Source organism: Asterias amurensis, chromosome 5 (genome assembly GCF_032118995.1).
Source record: "Asterias amurensis chromosome 5, ASM3211899v1".
NCBI lineage: Eukaryota > Metazoa > Echinodermata > Asteroidea > Forcipulatida > Asteriidae > Asterias > Asterias amurensis.
Window position 1 is genome coordinate 16,136,920 of NC_092652.1, and position 23,361 is coordinate 16,160,280.

The following is a 23,361-nucleotide window of genomic DNA, read 5'->3' on the forward strand; positions in this document are numbered from 1 at the left end:
CAGGCTGAAGCATTTTATGATGCATCTGCAAGCACACACATTTGTGCAACAAGGTTGTTTTTCCTTTCATTATTCTCTTGCAACTTCGATGACCAATTCACACAAAATTTTCACAGATTTGTTATTTAATGGATAATGTTGGGAGTGAGAGACCTAGTCTATGACAATTACCAAATGTGTCCAGTGCCTTTTAACAGAAAATACAGAGTTTTGATGAACCCAAAACTTACGCTACTCATGTATATCTCCACACAGTCTTCCGTGCCTTGGTTGTTAGGCTCATAGTATGCCCAATTGGTGAACGTAACTTCAGTGCCGTCAAGCCATTCATAGTACATTTCAGAGCTAAGGTCACTCATGCCGATCCATGCACTCGATTTATAATCAGCAGTTAGATCTGGGTTGAGCAGATGAGATTCAACCATTAATCAAAAATGCACAAACATAGGTAGTCTTCTAGAAGTGGGGTTGGGGTTATTAGAAAATATCATATGAATTTCTCATTTATAATTTTGGTGTGTGTTTTTAGCCTTCGAGAAAGACTTTGCTAAGCTCAAAACACCAGGCCATTAAATGATTTTTGCATTTATACCATAGGTCTTTTTGTTTGGTAAGCAGTTTGCATAGCTAATTCTAATAAGAGATGTTAAATTTGCATCGGGGATAAAGAATATTAATTGGATTTTAATCATGCCTGTGATATTTTTTACCACAGGACTCAGGAAAGTACTGAGTATACAGTGCAAACACACATCGGTGTATGGGTAAAAACCAATTAATACAGCTAATTTTATTTTCTGTAAAGAAACATGTAGACTCAATTATTAAAGGGCTCAATTTTTTTGGGTGGATATCTGAATTTAAGCCATGGAATGAAACTGCTGAATGATCCTAAAAATTCTAATGCTAAAAGGTTTTTGGGTAGCATATAGTTTATGGGTTAGTGGATTAGGGAGAGGCTGGTTGGAGCCAGGGCCAAATTTCATGGCTCTGCTTACCGTAAGCACAGAATCGACGCTTACGGAAGCAGGGAATTCTGTGCTTACGGCAAGCGTATTTCACGGTTTAGCGGCGAACTTGGGCTTCTGCGCTTGCGTACTCCCCGTTATTAGGCATTCTAGGCTTACAAGGCTAGCGCAGAAATTCGGCGCTTGCACGTAAGCGGGGAATCGTGATCGTAAGCGCATTTTTTGGCGGTAAGCAGAGCCATGAAATTGGGCCCAGATGTGTTGGGCTGGTTGAGAACAGTTGGGATAGGTTGGGTTGGCTTGGGAACAGTTGGGATTGGTGGGGCCATATGGGATCGGTTGGGCTTCCTAGGGCTAGATTGGGTAGGTTGGGATAGATGGGATGGGATTTGTTGGAATGAGTTGGGCAAGCTAGATGGGATGGGTTAGGCTGGTTGGGATTGGGTTGGCTAGATAAGACTGGTTGGGATGGAAGGGGCCACACAGGATGAGTTTAGCAGAGGTGGTGGGGCGCAATAAGTTGGGATTGGTTGGGATAGATGAGATGAGTTGGCCTGGTTGGGATTGAGATGGGTTTGCCAGTTGGCTAGATAATACTAGTTGGGAAGGAAGGGGCCATACCATATTGGACCAAATGGGATAGGCTGGACTGGTTGGGGTTGGGTTAAATGGGATAGGTTGGGCTAGTAGTGGTTAGAGTAGGTGGTGTGAGATAGGGTGAGTAAAGGATTTATAACATATAAACTAGACATGAAGGAAATTACCATCATTACAACTCTTCAGAAATGGTGTGGTTGGTTAATTTAGACGAATATAATTTTTTGACCACTTTCAAACACTACTGTTTGATTGTTAAAATCCCAAACATTTTATTAATTAAAGGTCGGTTTAAAGTCGGTCGCGCGATGGTCGTGTGATGGAAATCTTGACACGCGATCCTAAAAAAGACACAGTTTAAAGTCATCGCTGAGGCCTATAAACTGTGTCGCGTCAAGATTTCCATCGCAAAACTATCGTGCGACCGACTGTAAACAGCCTTAAGATGTAGACGTACCTTGATTAATTGCACTCAGAACAAAGTTATTCTCATTCAGGTTAGCGATTGAGACGAGGTTTGCGTTGTTCATGCGCGCCTGACACTGCGTCTGTGCACTGCTGAAATCAGTCTTATCGCTCTGTACGTAGTAACAGCTATCACCATAGGGCAACCAGTCATCAGATGGGCAGTTATAAGAGGATGGGAGGGTTGGTGGGGGTGCATCAGTAGTCGCTGAAAAGTCTGAAGAGTAGAAGAGCATTAGGGAGTAGAGAAATTCAGAAGCTCACAAAAACAGTGCATTAAAATCACTCATTTCTTGCAGACAATGGCTGGTCCAGGTTTTAATTAAATTTGATTTTGTATGTGTAACTTCTAGTGCTATTATTATAACAATAATTATAATTTTGCAAGGGATTTTTGAATGCCGGCCACCTTTCAAAATCAGTGTTCTCCCTAAAAGATTTCCTCAGGCTAAAAAATAATAAGTCGTTTGCGTGTTAAATTTGATTGTTGTCTGGTACAAAGAGTGCTTGATCACAAATTAATCCATTAATCTCTTAAGCGGTTTTCACCTTCTGTTTAGTTTGTTTCAGTTCCTAGATGTCAGCTTAGTAAGGGTTCCTGCGCCAGGAGTGCCACCTTGTGACAGACATGGCGCAGTAAAAGTCTCCATTATTATTAATATTATTATTAATATTATTATTTTAATTCTTTGTACAAACAGACAGTTTCTGTTTTTTTGGGGGGCCTTATTACCTCTCTCGTAGTAATCAAAAGGATCCAGGTTGTCAGTAGGTACCAGCCCGCCGCTTGATACCTGAGTATTCAGTCTACATTCCATATTGATTCTCCCATAGTCAAAGGACATACAGTTGGGACTCTTGATACATGCCATAGCGCAATCCTCGGGCCATACACTGGGTATCACTACGGCATTGGTTTGGTCAAGTTTCCTCAGACGAGATGGAATGAAGTACATCTGGATGTAATCTTTTTCGAACAGAGGAAAAACAATCAATACTTTAAAGGCAGTGGACACTATTGGTAGTTACCCAAAATAACTATTAGCATAAAACCTTACTTTGAAACAATAATGGGGAGCTGTTGATAGTATAAAACTTTGTGAGAAACAGCTCCCTCTGAAGTCATGTAGTTTTCGAGAAAGAAGTTTTTTTCCACGAATCTGATTTTGAGACCTCAAAAATAGATTAGATTTTGAGGTCTCGAAATCAAGCATCTGAAAGCGCACAACTTTGTGTGACAAGGGTGTTTTTTCTTTCATTATTTCGACAACTTCGACGACCAATTGAGCTCAAATTTTCACAGGTTTGTTATTTACTGCATATGTTGAGATACACCAAGTGAGAAGACTGGTCTTTGACAATTACCAAAGGTGCCCAGTGTCTTTTAATCAAGAAATAGGATTTGATTTGAAGCTTTGCATGGTGGAAGTATAATTAAGAGAGGTTTGCATTAAACACCATGTGAATATCTCTTTTGAGTAGTGTTTGGTTCTGAAAAGAACTGGTGGTTAAAGGAACACGTTGCCTTGGATCGGACGACTTGGTCTAATAAAAACGTTTGTAACCGTTTGTTATAAAATGTATATGGGTAGAAAGATGTTGTAAAAGTATAATACAATGATCCACACAAACATGCCTCGAAATTGCGCGGTTTTTCTTTTACCTCGTCGACTAACACAGTTGGCCATTTATGGGAGTCCAGTTTTTGACTCTCATAAATGGCCGACCGTGTTAGTCCGCAAAATAAAAGGACAACCACTAGATTTCAAGGCAAATTTGTGTGGATCATTGTATTCTACTTTTAAAACATCTTTTCAACCATATGCATTTTATAACAAACGGTTACAAACGCTTTTTATAGACCAACTCGTCCGATCCAAGGCAATGTGTTCCTTTAACGACTCATCGTTTCGATCAGTATGATCTTCTCCAGAAGATGATCAAAGCATACTGATCGATATGTTGTCGAGTCGTTAACCACTACTCTCTTAGTTAAATCAAACAAATTTAAAGTGAAAACAATTATAAACAACCACAAAAAAGGTCAGCAAATATTGCAAAAATAAGATGAGTAGGATTTAAAACTTTGCATGGTGGGAGTAAATTTAGGTGAGGTTTTGCGGTAGCACCATATATGTGAATCTCTTTTGAGGAGTGTTGGTTTTGAGGAGAACAGGTGGTTGACAACTCAGTATGCTCTGATCTTCTTCAGGAGAAAAATAGAATGAACAAAATCAAACAAAGCGTCCATTCAGAAAATCAACAAAAACAAAAAACAGCCTTACAATTATTTGGAATGAGAAAGTAAATTCAAGTTGAATAGGGTTAGGAGACTCTTACCTATTTGCTTGCAGGCATATGGACGTACTTGAAAGCACTTGTTGTCATTCCATTTGCCACTGCCAGTGTAAAAGTCACAACAGTTCTCACCGGCCACTCCGTTATTGTTAGGCTCACCTTGAAGGAGTGAAAGTCAATAAATTAACAAATTAGCCAAAGAAGATAATTGGATCATGTTTTACTCCAAACTGAAACATACCCCCATAACCCTGGGGAGGGTATAAGAATAAATTACAGTTATACGGAAAGGAATTTTAACTTGGAACAAAAACATTTGAATCCCACCCGAGTAACAAGCCTGTGATTTTTTCCCTGAACTGGGGAACGTATTGAGTATGCAGTGCTAACACACATAAGTGTAAGGGTAAAACCAAATCTTTATCTTTATTATTATTATTACTATAATACCGGTTAAAAAATGTATATAATTCATACCACTATCCCAGTTGAAATAATTGAATGGTGATCCATCAGTCCATCTGAATCCCCCTTCACCTCCGAGATCATTGGCTCCGATCCATAAAGCACCGGTCGACAGATAGTTCACACGAGCTGTTATCAGCAAACAAAAAGAGCACACAACATTCAATACCACGTTACGAGAAAATAAATAGCTGATTTTAGTTTTCTTATAGGGCTGATTTCAAAGAACTATTTAAAGGCAAAATATACCTTCAGTTTTTGGACTTGATATACAATAAAATTAAGATGTGAACATTTCGTTACAGGGATGTAATCTGAACAATGCTGAGTGGCTCAGCTTGTTAAAACTGTTGGCGCTTGTATGGCCATTGTAGGACACCTAGAACGAGCGTGTCAAATTGCAATTTGTTTAAGCTATTCCACTCAAATGTTTTTACACAGTCACCCTAATCTGCATCAGTTAAACATCACAAGATCAAAGAAGAAATCACAGGGGACCAGTTGCTCTTTGTCCTAATGCCTCTTTTGCGGGTTACTATTGAGCAGGTGCGATGAGTGGATCGGTCACAGGCCAAACTAAAATGTGCTACATTTTGGGCACATTTTAAACAGCCAATAAAGGATGATCTCAAATAAATAGATATTACAGTTTTCTAATAGCTGGAGTCCATAGGAAACATAAAAAAAATATAACGAGTCTCTTACCTCATGTTAAAACATGGTAAAAATGTTTTTTCTACCGCTTCAAGCCCAATTTCTGAAAAACGCGGGGTCAAACAAACCTGTGCGACAAAGGAATCGTGACGTCAGTGGCGGCTATTTGGAGTGGAAAATAGCGCCCTCAGTTTGCCAAAGCTGGAGAACTGTGTCCACACCCAATTAGGGGAATATCGTCACTGGCGTCAAGAGGTCATTAAAATAGATAAGCTGTTTTTGACTCTCGGCTGAAAATGCCGCGCTGCCGGGTGCATTTTTGACTCGGGTTATTCATTACTAAATGCAAATTTTGAGAGTAAAATCTTTATTACCCGATATCTGCGATGTCTATTTGGCCATAAATCGGTAATAGTTGAAATATTGAGATCATCCTTTATTTGCTCTTTAAAGAACCTAGAGTGAGAAAGGCATGTTGGAAAAAAATGGCGCAGCGTGAGATCGATCATGTTTTTTTCCCCTCATCTCCACAGCAAACCTTTTGGTTCACCAAATTGTAATTGTTATTCTCTATGCAATTCCATGTCTCTAGGGACCATTGCCTACAAGCTCTGCTGCTCTGCATTGTCATAATCTTTCTGTATTGTATTCTTCAAACTGATCACTCTCCAGTGAATGTCTTTCATTTTTTGATACTGTGGAAAATAAATGAACCTTGAACCGCCGATGAGAACGAGTTTTGGCAATGTTTATTTGGCAATGTTGACTTACAGTAGAAGAATTGCTGTTCATTGATGTCAGCGATACTGACTAGATGAGCGCCCTCGCTGTGACACTGATTCTCCGCTTCCTCCCACGTAATTTCTTCACTTCGGAAACTGTAGCACCGATCCCCAGAGCTTTCATACTCCCAACCAAGGCCGCATTTCCTGTCATAAACAACTGCCAAACATGCCAAATAAAAAAAAATGATATAACTCTTACATCGGTGTAAGGGCCAACAATGAAATTATACTCTTGATCCATTCATCTATTATCGTTGCAGTGCCCTCTGCTAAGGAATCAAACTGCCTCTAGCCATCGGGCTAGCTTAGTGGTCTAGTGCTCTAGAAATGCAAAAGTCAGGGGTTTGAATTTGACCTAAGTGATTTGCCTATGTGTTTGTTCCCATAAAACTTTTGCCATTTTCTCAACAAGTAGACAATGAATTTGGATAGTTTTGCCTATGATAATCGTAATTTTGTAATCATACCCAATATGAGCCTACCAACGCTGCAATTAGATGATCTTTTTAAAAGTCAATAAACTACATATCTGTATCAACATTGCAAGAACAATGTACAAGTATTATCAATGACAAAAAAAAATTGCTGTTACTTTTGGAAAATTGTTCAGATTCATGATTAATTTATGTTTTTTAAAAAGTCTCTAAACTAAATACTTTGGAAGAAAAATGTATAACTACGATGCATTAACTTGCAACTTGCTGTTGAAAATATTGTTCTCACTCAGAAGGCCTTACCTGGTGCTGTTGGTGCTGGAGTGTTTACATCATTGCCGGCTGATAGGACAAAGAAAGAAATGTGGGCATTCACAATTTTAAATATTTACGTTAAAATATATATATTTTGTCTGTGCTTACACCATGTGTGTATCTACTTGCTAGGTAGTTCTTCTTTACAGAACTGTCTTGCTTTAATTATATTGTACTACCGCTGAGTAGGTTTCTCAGATTTGACGGGAGATTTTTTCAGTTCTTAAACGAACTGTCCTGCTTTTTAAATACTACCTGGGCGGAAGGTAGAAAATCTTAAAGGGAGGGTACACATTTGGTAATTACTCAAAACAAATATTAACTTAAAAACTGACTTGGTAACGAGCACTGGAGAGCTGTTGATAGTATAAAACATTGTGGGAAACTACTCCCTCTGAAGTAATGTAGTTTTAGAGAAAGACGTAATTTCTCACTAAAATAATAGACCCTTCCCATGAAATATGTAAATTGCACATAGCGCGTGCGCACTTAAGTTTTGGCTGGCAAACTGAGGGAATCGCGCTGTTTTGTACACGGCTAATGGGTGCGTGACGCAGACGCGATTGCGCGTCTGCTTAGTGCACAATTCAATGGTGTTTGCAACCAGCAAGGTATGTACGCATGCGTGAATGTAATTAGCATATTTCATTGGAAGGGTCCATTAAAGACTTCCAGCTAGAAGTCTTTTATTCCTATCTGAAAGCACACGAATTTGTCCAACAAGGGTGTTTTTTCTTTCATAATTTTCTTGCAACTTCGATGACCAATTGAGCCCAAATTTTCACAGGCTTGTTATTTTATGCGTATGATGGAAAACACCAAGTGAGAACACTGGTCTTTGACAATTACTAAAATGTGTACATTGCCTTTAAAAGATTAACTGCACTACTGCGGAGTGAGTTCTTAAATTGGTCTCAACGTTTCAACTAGTCTGCTCTAGTCATCGCCAGGAAACTGGAGAGATATGAGAGAAGTAGCTATTTGTTATTATTTGTATTTATTATATTATATTTATATTGTTTACATTCATTAATATCTTTCATTTTCAATATTCCTTGTGTTTGAAAAAATTCATGAGAGACAGTTAAAAGAAATTAGTAAATTGGATTTAAAACTTTGGGTGCAAGTTCTGCTGAGATTTGAACGACCATCAGCTCCCTTGCACAGCCTTGCTACTAGAAAATTGAAAGTTACGCTAATTGTCCATCTGGCCACCTTGGCTCAATATCATGGAGCTGCTTAAGCAGAAAGTTTGGCTAAAAAAATCCGCTTAGCAAATACAAGCAAGATACCAGCCACAAATAGTATTGTGAGATGGTATTTTGGTTGTCAATCTGGTAAGTATTAGTTTATTGTGCTTAGCTACTTTTTTGTGCTTGAAGGGTCTGGGTGTCCAAAGATTTACATTAAACTCACACAGTTTGAAGATAATGATGGTTGATAACCTCTTAAAAAAAAGCTACTAATGTGCAGTGGTTTGTGAGAAATTAGTAAAACAAGTCACACCCATTATTTTAGCATGTAAAACGTATTTTTGTGACACTGTTCTACTCATACAGCACCTCAGTAAGTAATATTTAAAGGGAAGCTTTCTGCTATCATTATCTTCAAACTGTGTAAGTTTAATGTAAATCTGCGGACAATTGTGTTTTGCGTTACAAAAAGTACCCCAATCCTTTTTGGACACTGTTAGTAATTGTCAAAGACTAGTCTTCTCACTTGGTGTATCTCAACATATGCATAAAATAACGAACCTGTGAAAATTTGAGCTCAATTGGTGGTCAAAGTTGCGAGATAACTATGAAAGAACAAACACCCTTTCACACGAAGTTGTGTGCTTTCAGATGCTTGATTTTGAGACCTCAAAATGTAATTCTGAGGTCTCGAAATCAAATTTGTGGAAAATTACTTCTTTCTCGAAAACTGTGTCACTTCAGAGGGAGCCGTTTCTCGCAATGTTTTATACTATCAACCTCTCCCCATTACTTGTTACCAAGAAAGGTTTTATGCTAATAATTATTTTGAGTAATAATCAATAGTGTCCAGTGTCTTTAAGCAGCTACAGTGTATATGAAACTGTTATTGTAATGTACAGATTTGAACTTACTCTTGGGTTTCTTGCAGATGAAGCGGTATGTGTAGTCACAGTTAATGTCATTCCAGACTCCAACCTTCTGGAAAGCTGATTCCAAATGAACACAATCCTCGTCACCTCCAGCACCAAAGTTATTGGGCTCCCCAGAACCCCAGTTCAGGAAATTTGTCTGTATAATTGCAGTGATAACATAAATTAATGATGATGGTATGATGGAAAATTGAAGAAATTTAGTTTCTCGAAATCAAATCTGCTTCCATTTTGTCAACTCTAAAATAATAATCTTGTAACAAATTTACAAGGGTGGGTGTTGAACCAATAACCTACGGATTAATGTGCCGGCGCTTTACCAACTGAGCTATCTAGCCCTATGTTGGCATTGTCCCTATTTTATCAATATCTTTGTTTGGGGGTGCCAGTCAGAAGCCATACAACTGTTAACTGCCGTGTAGCCAGGGATCATTAATAATAATTTTGATTGAACAAAGACAAATTTACAAGAGTAGGATTTGCACCAAGTCCTGTGGACTAACATGCCTGCATTCTACCAACTTAAGGGGATGCAACAATTTTTTTCAGAAATCTAAAGGTGATCTCCTGTCTGCCGATTTCCAGGTTGTATGGCAAACATGGGTGCGATCCGTGGCCACACAACAGTTATTGTTCTACCTCGGTAACAAACTGTGAAGTTTGATTGGTCGAGAACCAATCAAAATTTACCCTACGGACAGACAAAAGTAAGACCAAGGAAGCGTAACGCAGGGATGTGATAGGCTGTTGAAAAAGAAACCTTAACTATAAGTATATATATATATATTTGTTACTTGGTAAAACAAAAATTTGGGGGTGGGGGTTTAAAAAAGGAGGAACAGATTTCCGGTTTAAAAACGGAGAACATGGACACATTAGACAAATGAAACAGATTAGACATTCATAAATACCTCAGACAGTTTTGCTATTCCTATGAGCACTTATAATTTTTGAATTTATTTTACTTTTTGACCAAAAAGTGATGATGTTTTTGACCGAAAAGGTTTTTATGTATGGGAATCAATGTGTGGTGAAGAGGTTTACAACTAGTGATTTAAACCCACCGAGGCCTGGTTCTTGATAATTTACCTCAACTTCATCTCGGTAAAATTATCAAGAACCAGGCCTTGTTGGGATTAAACCACTAGTTGAAAACCTCTTCACCACACATTGATTCCTATATTGTATTACCGTTGATCCGTCTGTCCATCTGAAGCTTCCTTCTCCTACGGTATCATGAAGACCAATCCAGTGGCTCTCCTCAACAAAACTCGCTCTCACTGAAAAACACAAAAAAAAAACATAAATTAGTATTATTTAGACCTTTTTCAAATCCTCGTCACAGTGCCTAAACTGTGTGGATAATCCCCCATAACTACAACTGAATTTCTAATTTCTTTTTCTGTACTGTTTAAAGCCATTGAGGGTGGACCCTTTTGGTTAACAGTATTGTCCAAGGCCCACACTTCGTGTATTACAACTTATATATAAAATAACAAACCTGTGAAAATTTAGGCTCAATCGGTCATCGGAGTCGCGAGAAAATAACGGGAAAACCCACCCTTGTATCCGCACATTTCGCCGTGTCATGACATGTGTTCAAAATAAATCCGTAATTCTCGCTATCGAGAATTGATATTGTTTTACTGTTTTCCCAAAAAGTAAAGCATTTCATGGAATAATATTTCAAGAGAAGTCTTTCAACTACCTTCTGTAAACCCTGTAAGTTATTTGTAAATCTGTGATTTTTTTCTGTACCGAAAGGGTCCAATGGCTTTAAAAGGTTGTTGTACCTTTTGGTTCTGAAAAGAACTAGTGGTTGATAACTCAGTGATTTGGTCAGTTTGCTCCAATTGTCTTTGTTCACATTTGATTAATTATTAAATAAAAATAATAACGGATAGTCATAAAGACCAGGAGTAATGATGTACAAGCGCCGAGCGTCACCGAGTGACAGATTTTAGCACTAGATAAGTAGCAACTATTATTATTAGGGAGGTCAGCTGCACGTTACAAAAACAAATACATTAGCGTGAACGTCAACAAATTGGGTTGTTAAGCATGAAATAAGCCCAAAGTGGTGACGACACCTAGAAACAACACAGTTTTTTTATGTTCACGTTTGTGTAATGGGAAACTTTAGACTATCTGCCAATCACCAAGAGAAGGCGCTCTTCACCAGGTAATGTCAACAACTTTAGGAATAGGAGAAGCATGAGTGACGGTCACTGACAGCAAATACCTTGTGTTTTGCATGTTTTTGATTTTGTATTTTAGATTTAGCCAACTGTATTTTGTTTTTCATATTAAACACATTGACAGCATAAACCAAACTGTTCTGGAACAGGACGTACTGGACACGAGTTCCCCAAGGATTATAACAAGCGGTGTGCATGAGTTTTTGGGAGTGTTTCTTCTAGGGTAATTAGCAAAAATCCAAAATGCTGACCTACCAAAAATTGAGAAGAAATCTGAAGTTTAGTTGTATGACAATGTATCTGATTTAATTTTCAAGAGGCTGAGAGACTTCTAAATATTTTTTGAGTATTTTTGAATTTTTAGCATTTTCCATTGTTTGCTATAGGAGTTGTGCACCCTTACCTGGTAGGTCTGCTGCCCTCTAGTGGCAGAGCTTTCAAAAAGTCTCCCATTGCACTGGTGACGCGAAGCTAAATCTCGATAATATATATGGTAAATACCTGACAAGAATGACTGCTCTTCAGCCGAGTGAACACTGACAAGATGGCTGTCTGAGCCGAAACCATTGCAGATTGACTCTGCTGTACTCCAGGTGGCTGTGTCCGAGGGACTGAAATAGTAGCAAGAGTCACCATTCAGATCCCATCCTGGATCACACCTTCCAGTACCTATAGGCAGTTATTAAATCATTAATAAAATGTTTTACCTTAAAGGTCAGGACACCATTGGTAATTACTCAAAATCATTGTTAGCATAAAAAACTTTCTTGGTAACAATCAATGGAGAACTGTTGATATAGTAGAAACCATTGTGAGAAACGGCTCCCTCCAAAATAACGTAGGTTTATGAGTAAGAGGTTATTTCACACTTAAATGTTAAAAGACTTCAGGCCTGAAGCCTTTTATTAGGCATCTGTGATTAAAAGCACAAAATTTGTGCAACAAGGGTGTTTTTCTTTCATTATAGACGATGTGACCTATGTTTATACACCCTCTGTTGACAAAACACTGTATACGTCATGTTTCGCTGGGCAAAAAGACGCGTAGTCATGGCAAGCTTGCATACACATTTTAGCTTGCTGCCAAATCACAAAGGTTTTGCCCGGCGGTATGTGCACAAATCATGTTATGGTTTTTGAGTGACGTCAGAGGTCACATCGTCCATACTCATAGCAACTTAGATGACCAACTGGGTCCAAATTTGGTTATGCATATGTGGGCATACACCAAGTGAGAATACTGGTCTTTGACAACTAACAAAGGTGTCCAGTGCTTCTTAAGTACTGCCTACAGGAATTAGCAAAATTCTTTTAAAGGATTTGGGTACTTTTTCAAAATGTCCATAGATTTACATTAAACTCCCAGGGTTTGAAGATAACGACAGTGGAAAGCTCCCTTCAAATCTTACTAACTGAGGTGCTTAAGTTTTTGAGAAATGAGTAAAACAATGTCATGAAAATACGTTTGTAAATGATTAGAATAATTTTCGTCTCATGAGACGAAAATTATTGTCATGACATTGTTTTACTCCTTTCCCAAAAACTACAGCTCCTCAGCATGTAGTATTTTCAGGGAAGCTTTCTACTATCATTATCTTCAAACTGTGTAAGTTTACTATACATCTGTGGACATTGTGTTTTTGTCCTACAAAAGTTACATAGACCCTTTAATGATTATAATGGATGTACAAACATTTTATTACTATGCATTTGACTTTATTCCCATGTTCAGGTAGCGCTGGATCGTTTGTTTTACACTCTGCATAATTTTAAAGCTTAAAGTGCTCTCCTATTTACGTGGTAGTTAATTTCAAAACTAAAACTGCATGAAGCCTGTTTTAATTAAAAGAGGTAATTCACTAACAATAATGACTTACTCATGTCTGGGGGTACAGATGTAACAGCCGCTCCTTAATTGTTGGAAAAAAAAAGAACAAAAATGTTAAATATGATTTAATTTCACTGAATTTCATTACATTTATTCTAATTGTGAAGCCAAGGACTCTCATTAAAGCGTACTTAAAGGAACACATTGCCTTGGATCGGACGATGTTGGTCTATAAAAAACGATTGTAACCGTAAACAAAAAATGCACATTATGGTTGGAAAGATGTTTTAAAAACAGAATACAATGATCCACACAAGTTTGCTTCGAAATTGCTTGGTTTTCTTTTTACTGTGCGAACTAACACGGTCGGCCATTTATGGGAGTAAAAAATTTGACGTGGTAAAAGGAAAACCATGCAATTTCGAGGTATGTTTGTGTGGATCATTGTATTCTACTTTTACATCTTTCCAACCATATGTATGCATTTGATAAAAAACAGGTTTCAAACGCTTTTCAAAGACCAACTCAACCGATCCAAGGCAATGTGTTCCTTTAATCACTGTACTATCCAAGAACATAAAGGAGAGAAGACAAGGAAGGAAGTTTAAGTTTAAGATATGTGAGGACACACCCCTAGAGAACTACTCCAGGGAAAACCCACAGAGTGGTAGGGACTGAAGATATCAATCCACATAGTATGAACAATGTTTTACATTGCATCATAAAATTGTTTAACTATTTTTGGTTTAACAAATGAAGACTTTAGGAAAGACATTCATTTAAAATCTATAACGGGCTAAATTTCTTTAGAAGAGGATGTAGGCCCTTGTGTCCTTGAGCAAGATATTTTACTTTAATTGCTTCTCTTCACCCAGGGGTATAAATGGGTACCTGCCAGGGTAGAGGTTGATTTTGTGTATGAAAGCCACAAGCGCCTTACAGGCAGCTCGGGGCTGTATACTCCCAAGGGAGCTGAGCAACATTACAGGGATGTGGTTGGCCCCATGACCGGGGCACTAATGTAAAGAGCATTGATACGGTTATTGTGAAATGTGCTATATAAGAATTTGTTGTTATTATTATTATTATTATTATTATTATTATTATTATTATTATTATTATTATTATTATTATTATTATTATTATTAGGCCCTTAGCCCTTCTTCCCATGAACCACAAGTACCTTTCTCCCAAGAACACAACATTGTAATAACCCCCTAATAAATGTTATCCCATTTGCAAGCAGAATTTATGTTTTCTTGAAACTTTAGTTTGGTTACTTACACAATTTTCTGGTAAATATTCTGTTCGTAGACCCCTTTTTTCAGGCACACAACAAATTACACTTTAAAGTTTTGTAAGAAGTAACTTCCAGAAATGTTGAGGTGTGAAATAATATGTTTTCTAATTACTTACCCCAATTTTGTCTCAAGTTTTCTTTTACCTTTTAGTTTAGAATCAACCATTTAAAGTACAATGTTCTGTGTATATTTAAGCCTTTTAAACTGTAAAATAGTCTCATAAATCCCCCTGGTGGGACAATAATTAAGAAAAACCAATGGGGTTGTTGTAAAACATTGTGGTTTATGACTTGATATTTGAAGAAAAACCACACACAAAAATGGGTCCCTGGCTATACGGCAGTTGGAGGTTGAACCGCTATATAATGAAAAATAGGGAGATTGCCACCATTGTGGCTAGATAGCTCAGGTTTATACTTCCTGCGAATGCGAATGCCAAGCAAATTTGGCGTGAATTTTACGTCACACCCTCCTTTCGCAGCGATTATTCACAAGGGAGTAGAGCAGAGTTCAACTGCTGCGAATTGTTCGTTGCAAATTAGTGACGTCAAGATTCGCCTCGCATTTGCATTCGCAGGAAGTATGAACCGGGCTTCAGGAGAGCACTGATGGCACATTAACATGGAGGTCGCAGGATCAAGTGCCACTCTGAGTTCTACCCCAAATGATTTTGTAATGAAGACATACCAGCTTGTATTTTACAGATGAAACCTTGAAGGTTGTAACAGTCTTTGGTCATCCATTGTCCTGATGAACTTCCTAAATGAAAGATCAATACCAATCAATAACTAGAGGTTCAAAGAGGAATATGTAAGGATTGGTAATTTGTGTCCCGCTACGTGAAAATGAGTCAGATGTTGACAGTTTTAAGAATTGAGTTGTTTCCATTGCTGGAAAGAACACACCAGCAGCAGTAATTTGGTATATGTCTAAGCTTTGGGGTGTGTCGTATTGATGAGTTACTCTCGTTTGAAACTAGCCAATACATCATTTTTTCTGAAAAACGAATTACAAGATGTTTTAAACTACCACTACATGCGAAAGGATACAAATTAGACATAAGTATGATCACAAAATTGTTGTATTCATAGCTTTATTGCCTAAATGTAAGTGTTCTCAACCATGTTCTCAAACCAAAAATGTTTTAATGTTCCCCCATTAACCTGTCCATAACTCAATAATGCGTTGGGCGACATCTGACGGGTCACATTTACGGATTTGGCTATGGCTACAATCCGGGCCAAAATGTTTGGGCCACCCATTCCTAATGTTATAAAAAACAATTCCATGTCCACTTCCAATTGATAATAAACAAATTTCCACAGGTTTGTTATTTTATGCATATGTTGAGATACACCAACTGTGAGGGCTAGTCTTTGACAATTACCAATAGTGTCCACTGTCTTTAATGATGTGGTTATTGCAAAGTTGAAATGATCCGGAACTGGGCAATGATCTGAAACTGGTCAAATGACTGTATTATAATGGCATACCTGTGTATATGCTGCCGCAATCATTGCGACTAACAGTTAAAGTGGGTTCCCCTGTTGCCCAATTGGTGTAGGTTGAGCCGGTACTCTGCACCCACTTCAGGCTGTTATCACTGATGATATCTGATGGTTGAAATAAGATTTTTAGATTGTTATTATCTTAAATTCTGTTACAAATTTCTTCATTACACAAGACAACTATAGTTTCATATTATCAATCTTAACATCAATTGTAGGCCTGGGCGAATTATTCGAATATCCGGTTAATGGCAAATAGGTTTTCCTATCCGTAACCGCGAATGCCTTTTTTTTCTTAACCGGATATCCGCATAGGGCGCAAATACCTGTGTACAAACCGGATAATTCTGTATTAATAACCGAGTAACCGGATATTCTTTAACTATCCGAATATCCGCGGACGTCGGGCGACAACGGATATAAATGTTTCGTCTGAATCCTTATGTAACTTCTGTTAAGACAGCATAAAACAGTATAAATTAAGTATTTTACTATGCTCACCTCCGTGAAGAGTTAAAACAATGACATTTCTGACGTAATTTGTCCAAAGATTACACAAGTTTTCCTTCACGTAGAGTCAATCACGATCAAAAGAAACAGCAAATCGCCATCTTTAAATTAGATCCGGTCATTTTTATGAATGAACCGAGTGACACTGTCTTAAACTAATATCAATCCGCCCATAAGATCTCATTCACAAACGAACAGTGCCCTCTATTGGCAAAAAAAAAATATTCTTTTAATATATTTTTTTAAATAGCGCCCTCTCGTGGCGAAAAAAATTGTTCGAGTATCCAGTTAATTTCGGATAGTTGACCAGCGGTATCCGAATAACAAAATTTCACTATTCGCCCAGCACTAAAATGAGAAGTGCACCCTCAGGTCAAAATAGCCATTTCTGGAAAATAGTGTAATATCATAATACCATTTAATATCAAGTAATAAACCACAAAATAAACTGGCTGGGTTTTCCTTCTGGTTTGTTTTAGGAGTCAAAATTATGCAGAAAGGAATTGACTCCCAAAATGATGGAAATGGCAGACATAAATTTTTAAGAGGTGCGTTCTGGTTTTTGTTTTAAAGAGAATTCACGGCATGCAAATATGAGAGTATCATGGTTCAAATGTCAGGCAGACCTGGAAGCACAGAGTCCAGTATCACATATCAGATATTAACCCAATAAACCTGACGTCATCATCACAATAATCATGGAGGCGCCATTGTGGTGGTCAATGTCACAGTGTATTTTCGCTGAAGTGCGCTTATTAGGCAACGCAGTGCTTACACATAAACCTTTTGACCACCAAAATGGTGAACATGACACAGTCGCTGCAAGGGGTCAATGGGTTAAATAAAAATTCAAAAAAGTCTTGCTGAATTTACCTGATATACCGATGTAAACATCATAAACACCCACTTGATTGAAGTCGGTCAGTCTGCTGGTTATGTACTGGTTTTCTCCATCACTGTGCGGGAAATATCAATGAACAAGGGAAAAGGTAAATTACTGAAACAGCCAAGAGCCTACTTGAAGAGAAGACGAGGAGTTTTTCAATTTATCATTTCACTTTAAGAAATTTATTTCCATTTCATTAAAGGCAGTGGACACTATTGGTAATTACTCAAAATAATTATTAGCATAAAACCTTTCTTGGTGACAAGTAATGGGGAGAGGTTGATGGTATAAAACATTGTGAGAAACAGCTCCCTCTGAAGTGACATAGTTTTTGAGAAAGAAATATTTTGCACAAATTTGATTTCAAGACCTCAGATTTGGAATTTGAGGTCTCGAAATCAACCATCTAAAAGCACACAACTTTGTGTGACAGCATGGACAAGGGTGTTTTTTTCTTTCATTATTATCTCGCAACTGCGACGACCAATTGAGCTCAAATTTTCACAGGTTTGTTATTTTATGCGTATGTCGAGATACACCAAGTGACAAGACTGGTCTTTGACAACTATCAATAGTGTCCAGTGTCTTTATCACGATAACAAAGTAAAGTATTGGGGGGAATTGAAAATGGGGGAATAACCAGAAAAGCCAAACCTTGTTGAAGGCATGCCCAGAAAAAACAAAAGCACAAAATGGAGTAACATAAACATTAACAAGTATAGTGAGAGTAGGTAGGTATTTTAATAATACAGAGGAAAACCCAAGAGCATCATTCAAGGGAAAACCAACACAGTCAGGAGGAACTTTAAAACTCAATCCACATATTGCCCTCTGGCGTGATTCAAACCGGGGTCCTAGAGTTACATAAACATTAACAAGTATAGCGAGAGTAGGTAGGTATTTTAATAATACAGAGGAAAACCCCAGAGCATCATTCAAGGGAAAACCAACGCAGTCAGGAGGAACTATCAAACCCAATCCACATCTTGCCCTCTGGTGTGATTCAAACCGGGGTCCTAAAGGTGGAAGGCGAGGAAAGAAACCCCTATACACCATCCCAACCGCACCAATGATTTGACCAATTTTTCAAAAGTGCTGAGGAAAAGGTCCATGGGCTTGTGGGGACTTCTTTTGGTTAAGGGTGCAGAGTGGTTGACTTGCCCCAAATTGTACGCAAAGAAAACATCCCAATTTCTAATACAATGTAAAAAGTCTGTTTGCTTTCTCAGTCCAGTTTCTTTTTCTAGCTGTGCTTGAAATCGCCCCATAGTTTTGCCCAAATTAACAATTTGTCAACCCAAAATTAACTCGGCTGTTTTGTCCAAATTGACAAAGTACTTTATTGAACCCAAATTAAGTTTGCCATGTGGCTTATTATTGGATTAAAAAAAAATAAAAAAAATATGACTACTTTACTTTCTAATTGTGAGAAGATAGCCTCCTTGAGCGTCACAGTAATATTTAGCATCAGTCCATGTCTTGGGATTGTTGATATTCATCTGGTAACACTGTCCGTTATTGTAGGACCAACCAGGAGCACATGTTCCTGTTAAAAAAATAAGATGTTTTATAATGGCTATTTTACAATACTGTTATTTTAAAGGTGCTATGTCAGATTTTTGGCCCCAAACATTAAAAAATAGATTTTTTTTAGTGAATGGTATTTCTAAGAGTATCACCTGCTCTAGCGAAAAAAAGTAAAACTTTTACTTTTAATGGTCAGGAACCATGACAAAAATTTAAAACGTTTCTAATAAAACACATAAGAATTGGTCACGTGATACATTGTCAGGATCCCGACAAAAACTTATTTTGAGCACTTTATATCACTGCTACTAATAATTGACAGACTTTTTTGAGCAACGGCTCAAATGAAGCTTGGAACTTTCTCGACCCCCATCAAAATACCTTGAATTTTTGGGTTAAATCAGCAAAAATCTGACATAGCATCTTTAAGAGTTATTACTCATGACTGTGTGGTTTGGTACATTGAAGCAATAAAACAAAATACAGAGAAAATGAAACAGATTGTGAATGAAGCATCGACATAGATCGTGATGAAACTTGCAAAGAAAGGGTTCAATCTAAAGCATAGGCAGTCAAAAGGAACATCAGCCATCCATTAAAGGCAGTGGACACTATGTTGGTAATTACTCAAAGCAATTGTTATCATAAAAAGTTACTTGGTAATGAGCGGGGAGAGCTGTTGATAGTATAAAACATTGTAGGAAATTCCTCAAATTATTTTTGAGAAAAAGGTAATTTCTCACTCAAATATTTTAATTTAAAAAAAACTTCAGGCATCAAAAAGTACACAAATTTGTGCAACGGGGTGTTTTTTCTTCCATTAATATCTCGCAACTTGGACGACCAATTGGGTTCAATATACACCAATTGAGAAGACTGGTCTTTGACAACTACCAATAGTGTCCGGTGTCTTTAATCAGTCTTCAAATTGTTTCATTTTCATTTAAATTTTCAGAAACTAGTATATAGTTACCTTTGAAAGTGTTAAGAGAAAATGATTTTTGTCAATACCTTGTGGTCTTTCGCAGAAGAATGCACCACCTTCAGAGCACTCCTTGACTGCCCATTTACTAGTGGCCATGACTCGAGCGCAATTCCCACCTGCATCATAGAACCTGAGGAAAAAATAGTTACAGTTTATGAACATCGTTTGTCACATGTTGTATTACTCAAACACGTGCAAATTCCAATTTCAAACGAATGTGTTTGGCTGGGTACAGAGCCCAATTTCATAGAACTGTTTAAGCATAAAAATATTGCTTCACTATTGTCTGAAATGAGCGGGATAAAGTCACAAATTGTACATGTGACATGGTAGTTTGGTTGGTAAACTTATTCTGGTTGGCAAAATTGTGTTGTACCATGGAGGAAGGAATAGAAGGAGCTCGAACGACCCACAAAACCGCAGAGTAACAAAAGAATACCCTGCCAATGCCCCCGTCTAACCAGTGGAAAAAGATAGGAGACCTCCAGCTAAACGGCCGATCAACAAGCAGGATTAGATTTCTTTGTACAGAACGTGCGGTACCGCCGCTCTGCACCGTTGCCTTCGTGTAAAGTTGAATCATTGGAGACAAGAATTGTGAATACACACGTTTTCATTTTCCATTTGTGGTGTTTCACTGAAACATCATGGCATATTTTTTCATTTTTTGTGACTTTCCAGTCACTAGCGGTGGTTCAAAATTTTGGTATAAGCACACGAGGGTGGTTGGTATTCAATTGTGTTTTTCGATTTGGTGAGCACAAGTGTACACAATTTTTATCAGGTCTCAAAAAAGTTGTTTTTCTGTATTATATCCATACGACATACGACACCATGGTTGAGTGAAGAACCAAGTGCGCACGCGCAAACTCACATACGCCAGGTCGCCCATTGTCTGTATAAGGTATGTGGGTGATTACGAGGTGTTGTTAAACGACCGCGGTACCGCACGTTCGACTTTTGATGTCCCTTCGTTCGAGCTCCTTCTATTCCTTCCTCCATGGTAGTACTTAGCTGCGTTTTGAGCTTAAGAAGGTGCATTTTCAAAACCTTGGGCTTGGAGTTCGGTTTGGGCTCCGTCATCCATTTTGTAGCAGTGTACATTGTGCAGGATGCTCCAACACCTTAATCCGGAGCCTGAAGTTGGAGCCCAAGCACAAAACTTTGCTTACCTGTGAAATATGCTAATTCTAAGTGGGATATTCTTCATTAAGCACTGACTGTTTGCAAAATTATGGTCAGCAGCCATGAAACTGGGCCCTCGTGTCAGACTTTAAAAATCTGGTTGACTTTCTAATTGACTCTTTTATTACTTACTGATTGTTTGGCTCACTTATGTCCCAGTTTGTATAACTGTATGCTGTTCCATCAATCCACTGGTAGTTGCCTCTTCCTCTACCCTGAAATAGATGGGAATAAAACCGTAAATGGTAAACCTTCAACGAGTTGTGTACATGTTCATGGGCCCTTTTTGAAACCACGCCTTAGGCTGATTCTGCTTGAGGCTCCGTTCTCTCGTCTGAAGCCCTGAGCACGTATACCCAAAGCACACGCAATTGTCAAAACAACCGGCGGGGCCAAGCCAGGGTGTCGTGGCCGAGCGGATAAGAGCACCGAACTCAAGCTCTGATGCTTCTGTTCAGCAGAGTGTGGGTTCGCATCCCGGTCGTGACACTTTGTGTCCCTGAGCAAATCACTTAACTAAAAATGCTTCTGTCCAACCAGGGGTAAACGGGTACCTGTGAGGGCAGAGTTGGTTCTTGTGATTGATTTGGCCGAGTAGCGCATATTAATGTTGCATAGGCTGCATAATCCACCAGGAAGCTGAGATCGTTTAAGGAGTGATTTAAGGCCCAGTGACCAGGGGTAATAATGTGAAGCGCTTTAAGATGCCATCCGGGTGTGAAAAGCGCTATATAAAAACTGGTTATTATTATTAAAAATATCTTATTAGCCTGAGCCGAATCCAAAGCCAAAGTCGTCGTTTCGGCCTATAATCTAGAAACTTAAAAACATGCGAAGCGAGCAACAATAAATAACACTTGAAAACAAATTGTCTATTGGCATTCTACTAACAGATTTACTGAATTGGGAATGCTGATACGCTTGGTTTTTGGAACTGTTATACAAGTGTGGTATGGAATATTTTTTTTAAGTATAATTCAAAGCAAAGATTTGATCTCAGAAAAAGAAATAAGTTCTCCGTTTGACAAGCTTTTTCATATTCCGGTAGCGCAAGACCTGCACAGTCTATTATGAGAACCTTTGTTTTATTTCCTTTGTAAAGCCAAAGTTTCATTGTGGCAACTATATTTTTCGAATAAAAAAACACTACACCAGAAAGTTCCAAAAACTATTACAGCGAGTGGGCACTGAAATATGTTCTGAATACCGACCCAAAATTGTTAAGAGCACCGGACTAAAACTCTTTTGTTTCTGTTCAGCAGAGTGTGGGTTCAAGTCCCAGTCATGACACTTGACCATTATTGCTGCATCTTCAGATGGGACGTAAAGCCGTTGGTCCCGTGTGTTGTAAAAAGCACGTAAAATAACCCAGTGCACTTATCAAAAAGAGTAGGGGTTCGCCCCAGTGTTCCTTGTTAGATTGGCTGCATTGCGGCACAGCACTTATAATAAACCCTTATATGGTGCTACGAAAAGTAAAAGGTCTCATACTTGAAGCCAGCACTACTTGAAGCGTCTCTGAGTGCCAGATACGAGTGCTATAAAAGAAGCCATAATTAATAATTAATCATTATTAAATACATAATTAGTCTGGATTACCTTATCAGTAAGACCAATGTAATAAGGAATCCCATTGATGTTCCTCGTTGATTCCACGCCAGCTTGCTCTGACGCATCGGTGAATGTTACCATGTTCCCGCCAAGCTGACTACAGTACAGGTCAGCACCAGACCAGGAGTACGTGTCCAACACCCACAGGTAGCATTTACCATTATAAAAACGCCAGCCGGCGCTTTCATCGCAGTTTATTGGTACATCTGTTTCAAAAAAGGATAACAGGGTTTATATATATATGCCTATCTCTCAGATCAATCTATGATTGAATTATACAGTTGGTGTCAATAGTCCTGGGCGACTACTATAGTGAAATTTACTACTTGACAGTTTTTGAGAAATCAACAAATGAAAATAGCATGTATGACGTGATATCAGACTGTTTGAAGAGAATGGCCTATATCCATTCCACTTCTCTAAAGCTGTTGATAATGGTATTTGTTCCATCTGCATTGATCATGGAATTTATAAATTGCTGTTGGATAATCTGGCACGAGGGTGAAAACAAATACATTTTCTGCTTCCAAACTGAAAAACATTGCCAAAAACCCTGAAACATTTTTCTGGTAGAGGTAGGGGACCTTAAAGGTGGAGAGCACGTCACGTTGATGTGTATAAACCTTTGTTTATGACCAGTAAAAAGTGTTGAAACATGAGCGTGACACGTGAGCTTGCACCTGTGCTGATAAGGCAGTTTCTTCATTCCTATTGGTC

General features: G+C 38.2%; 1 protein-coding gene across 1 annotated transcript in view; it reads right to left on the reverse strand.

Annotated features, from left to right (window-relative positions):
* LOC139937342 (macrophage mannose receptor 1-like) overlaps positions 1–23,361 on the reverse strand; it is a 72,607-nt gene that overhangs the window by 37,538 nt on the left and 11,708 nt on the right. Inside the window, exons 5-22 of the mRNA XM_071932446.1 lie at positions 22,633–22,850; positions 21,166–21,248; positions 19,875–19,978; positions 18,753–18,882; positions 17,324–17,406; positions 15,926–16,045; positions 15,120–15,191; positions 13,181–13,213; positions 11,806–11,973; positions 10,298–10,386; positions 9,089–9,245; positions 6,970–7,008; positions 6,219–6,389; positions 4,806–4,922; positions 4,371–4,487; positions 2,764–2,997; positions 2,023–2,247; positions 231–397 (exon numbers count right to left, since the gene is read on the reverse strand). Of these exons, the coding sequence (XP_071788547.1) occupies positions 231–397; positions 2,023–2,247; positions 2,764–2,997; positions 4,371–4,487; positions 4,806–4,922; positions 6,219–6,389; positions 6,970–7,008; positions 9,089–9,245; positions 10,298–10,386; positions 11,806–11,973; positions 13,181–13,213; positions 15,120–15,191; positions 15,926–16,045; positions 17,324–17,406; positions 18,753–18,882; positions 19,875–19,978; positions 21,166–21,248; positions 22,633–22,850 (2,327 nt within the window). The remainder of the gene's footprint in view (positions 1–230; positions 398–2,022; positions 2,248–2,763; positions 2,998–4,370; positions 4,488–4,805; positions 4,923–6,218; positions 6,390–6,969; positions 7,009–9,088; positions 9,246–10,297; positions 10,387–11,805; positions 11,974–13,180; positions 13,214–15,119; positions 15,192–15,925; positions 16,046–17,323; positions 17,407–18,752; positions 18,883–19,874; positions 19,979–21,165; positions 21,249–22,632; positions 22,851–23,361) is intronic.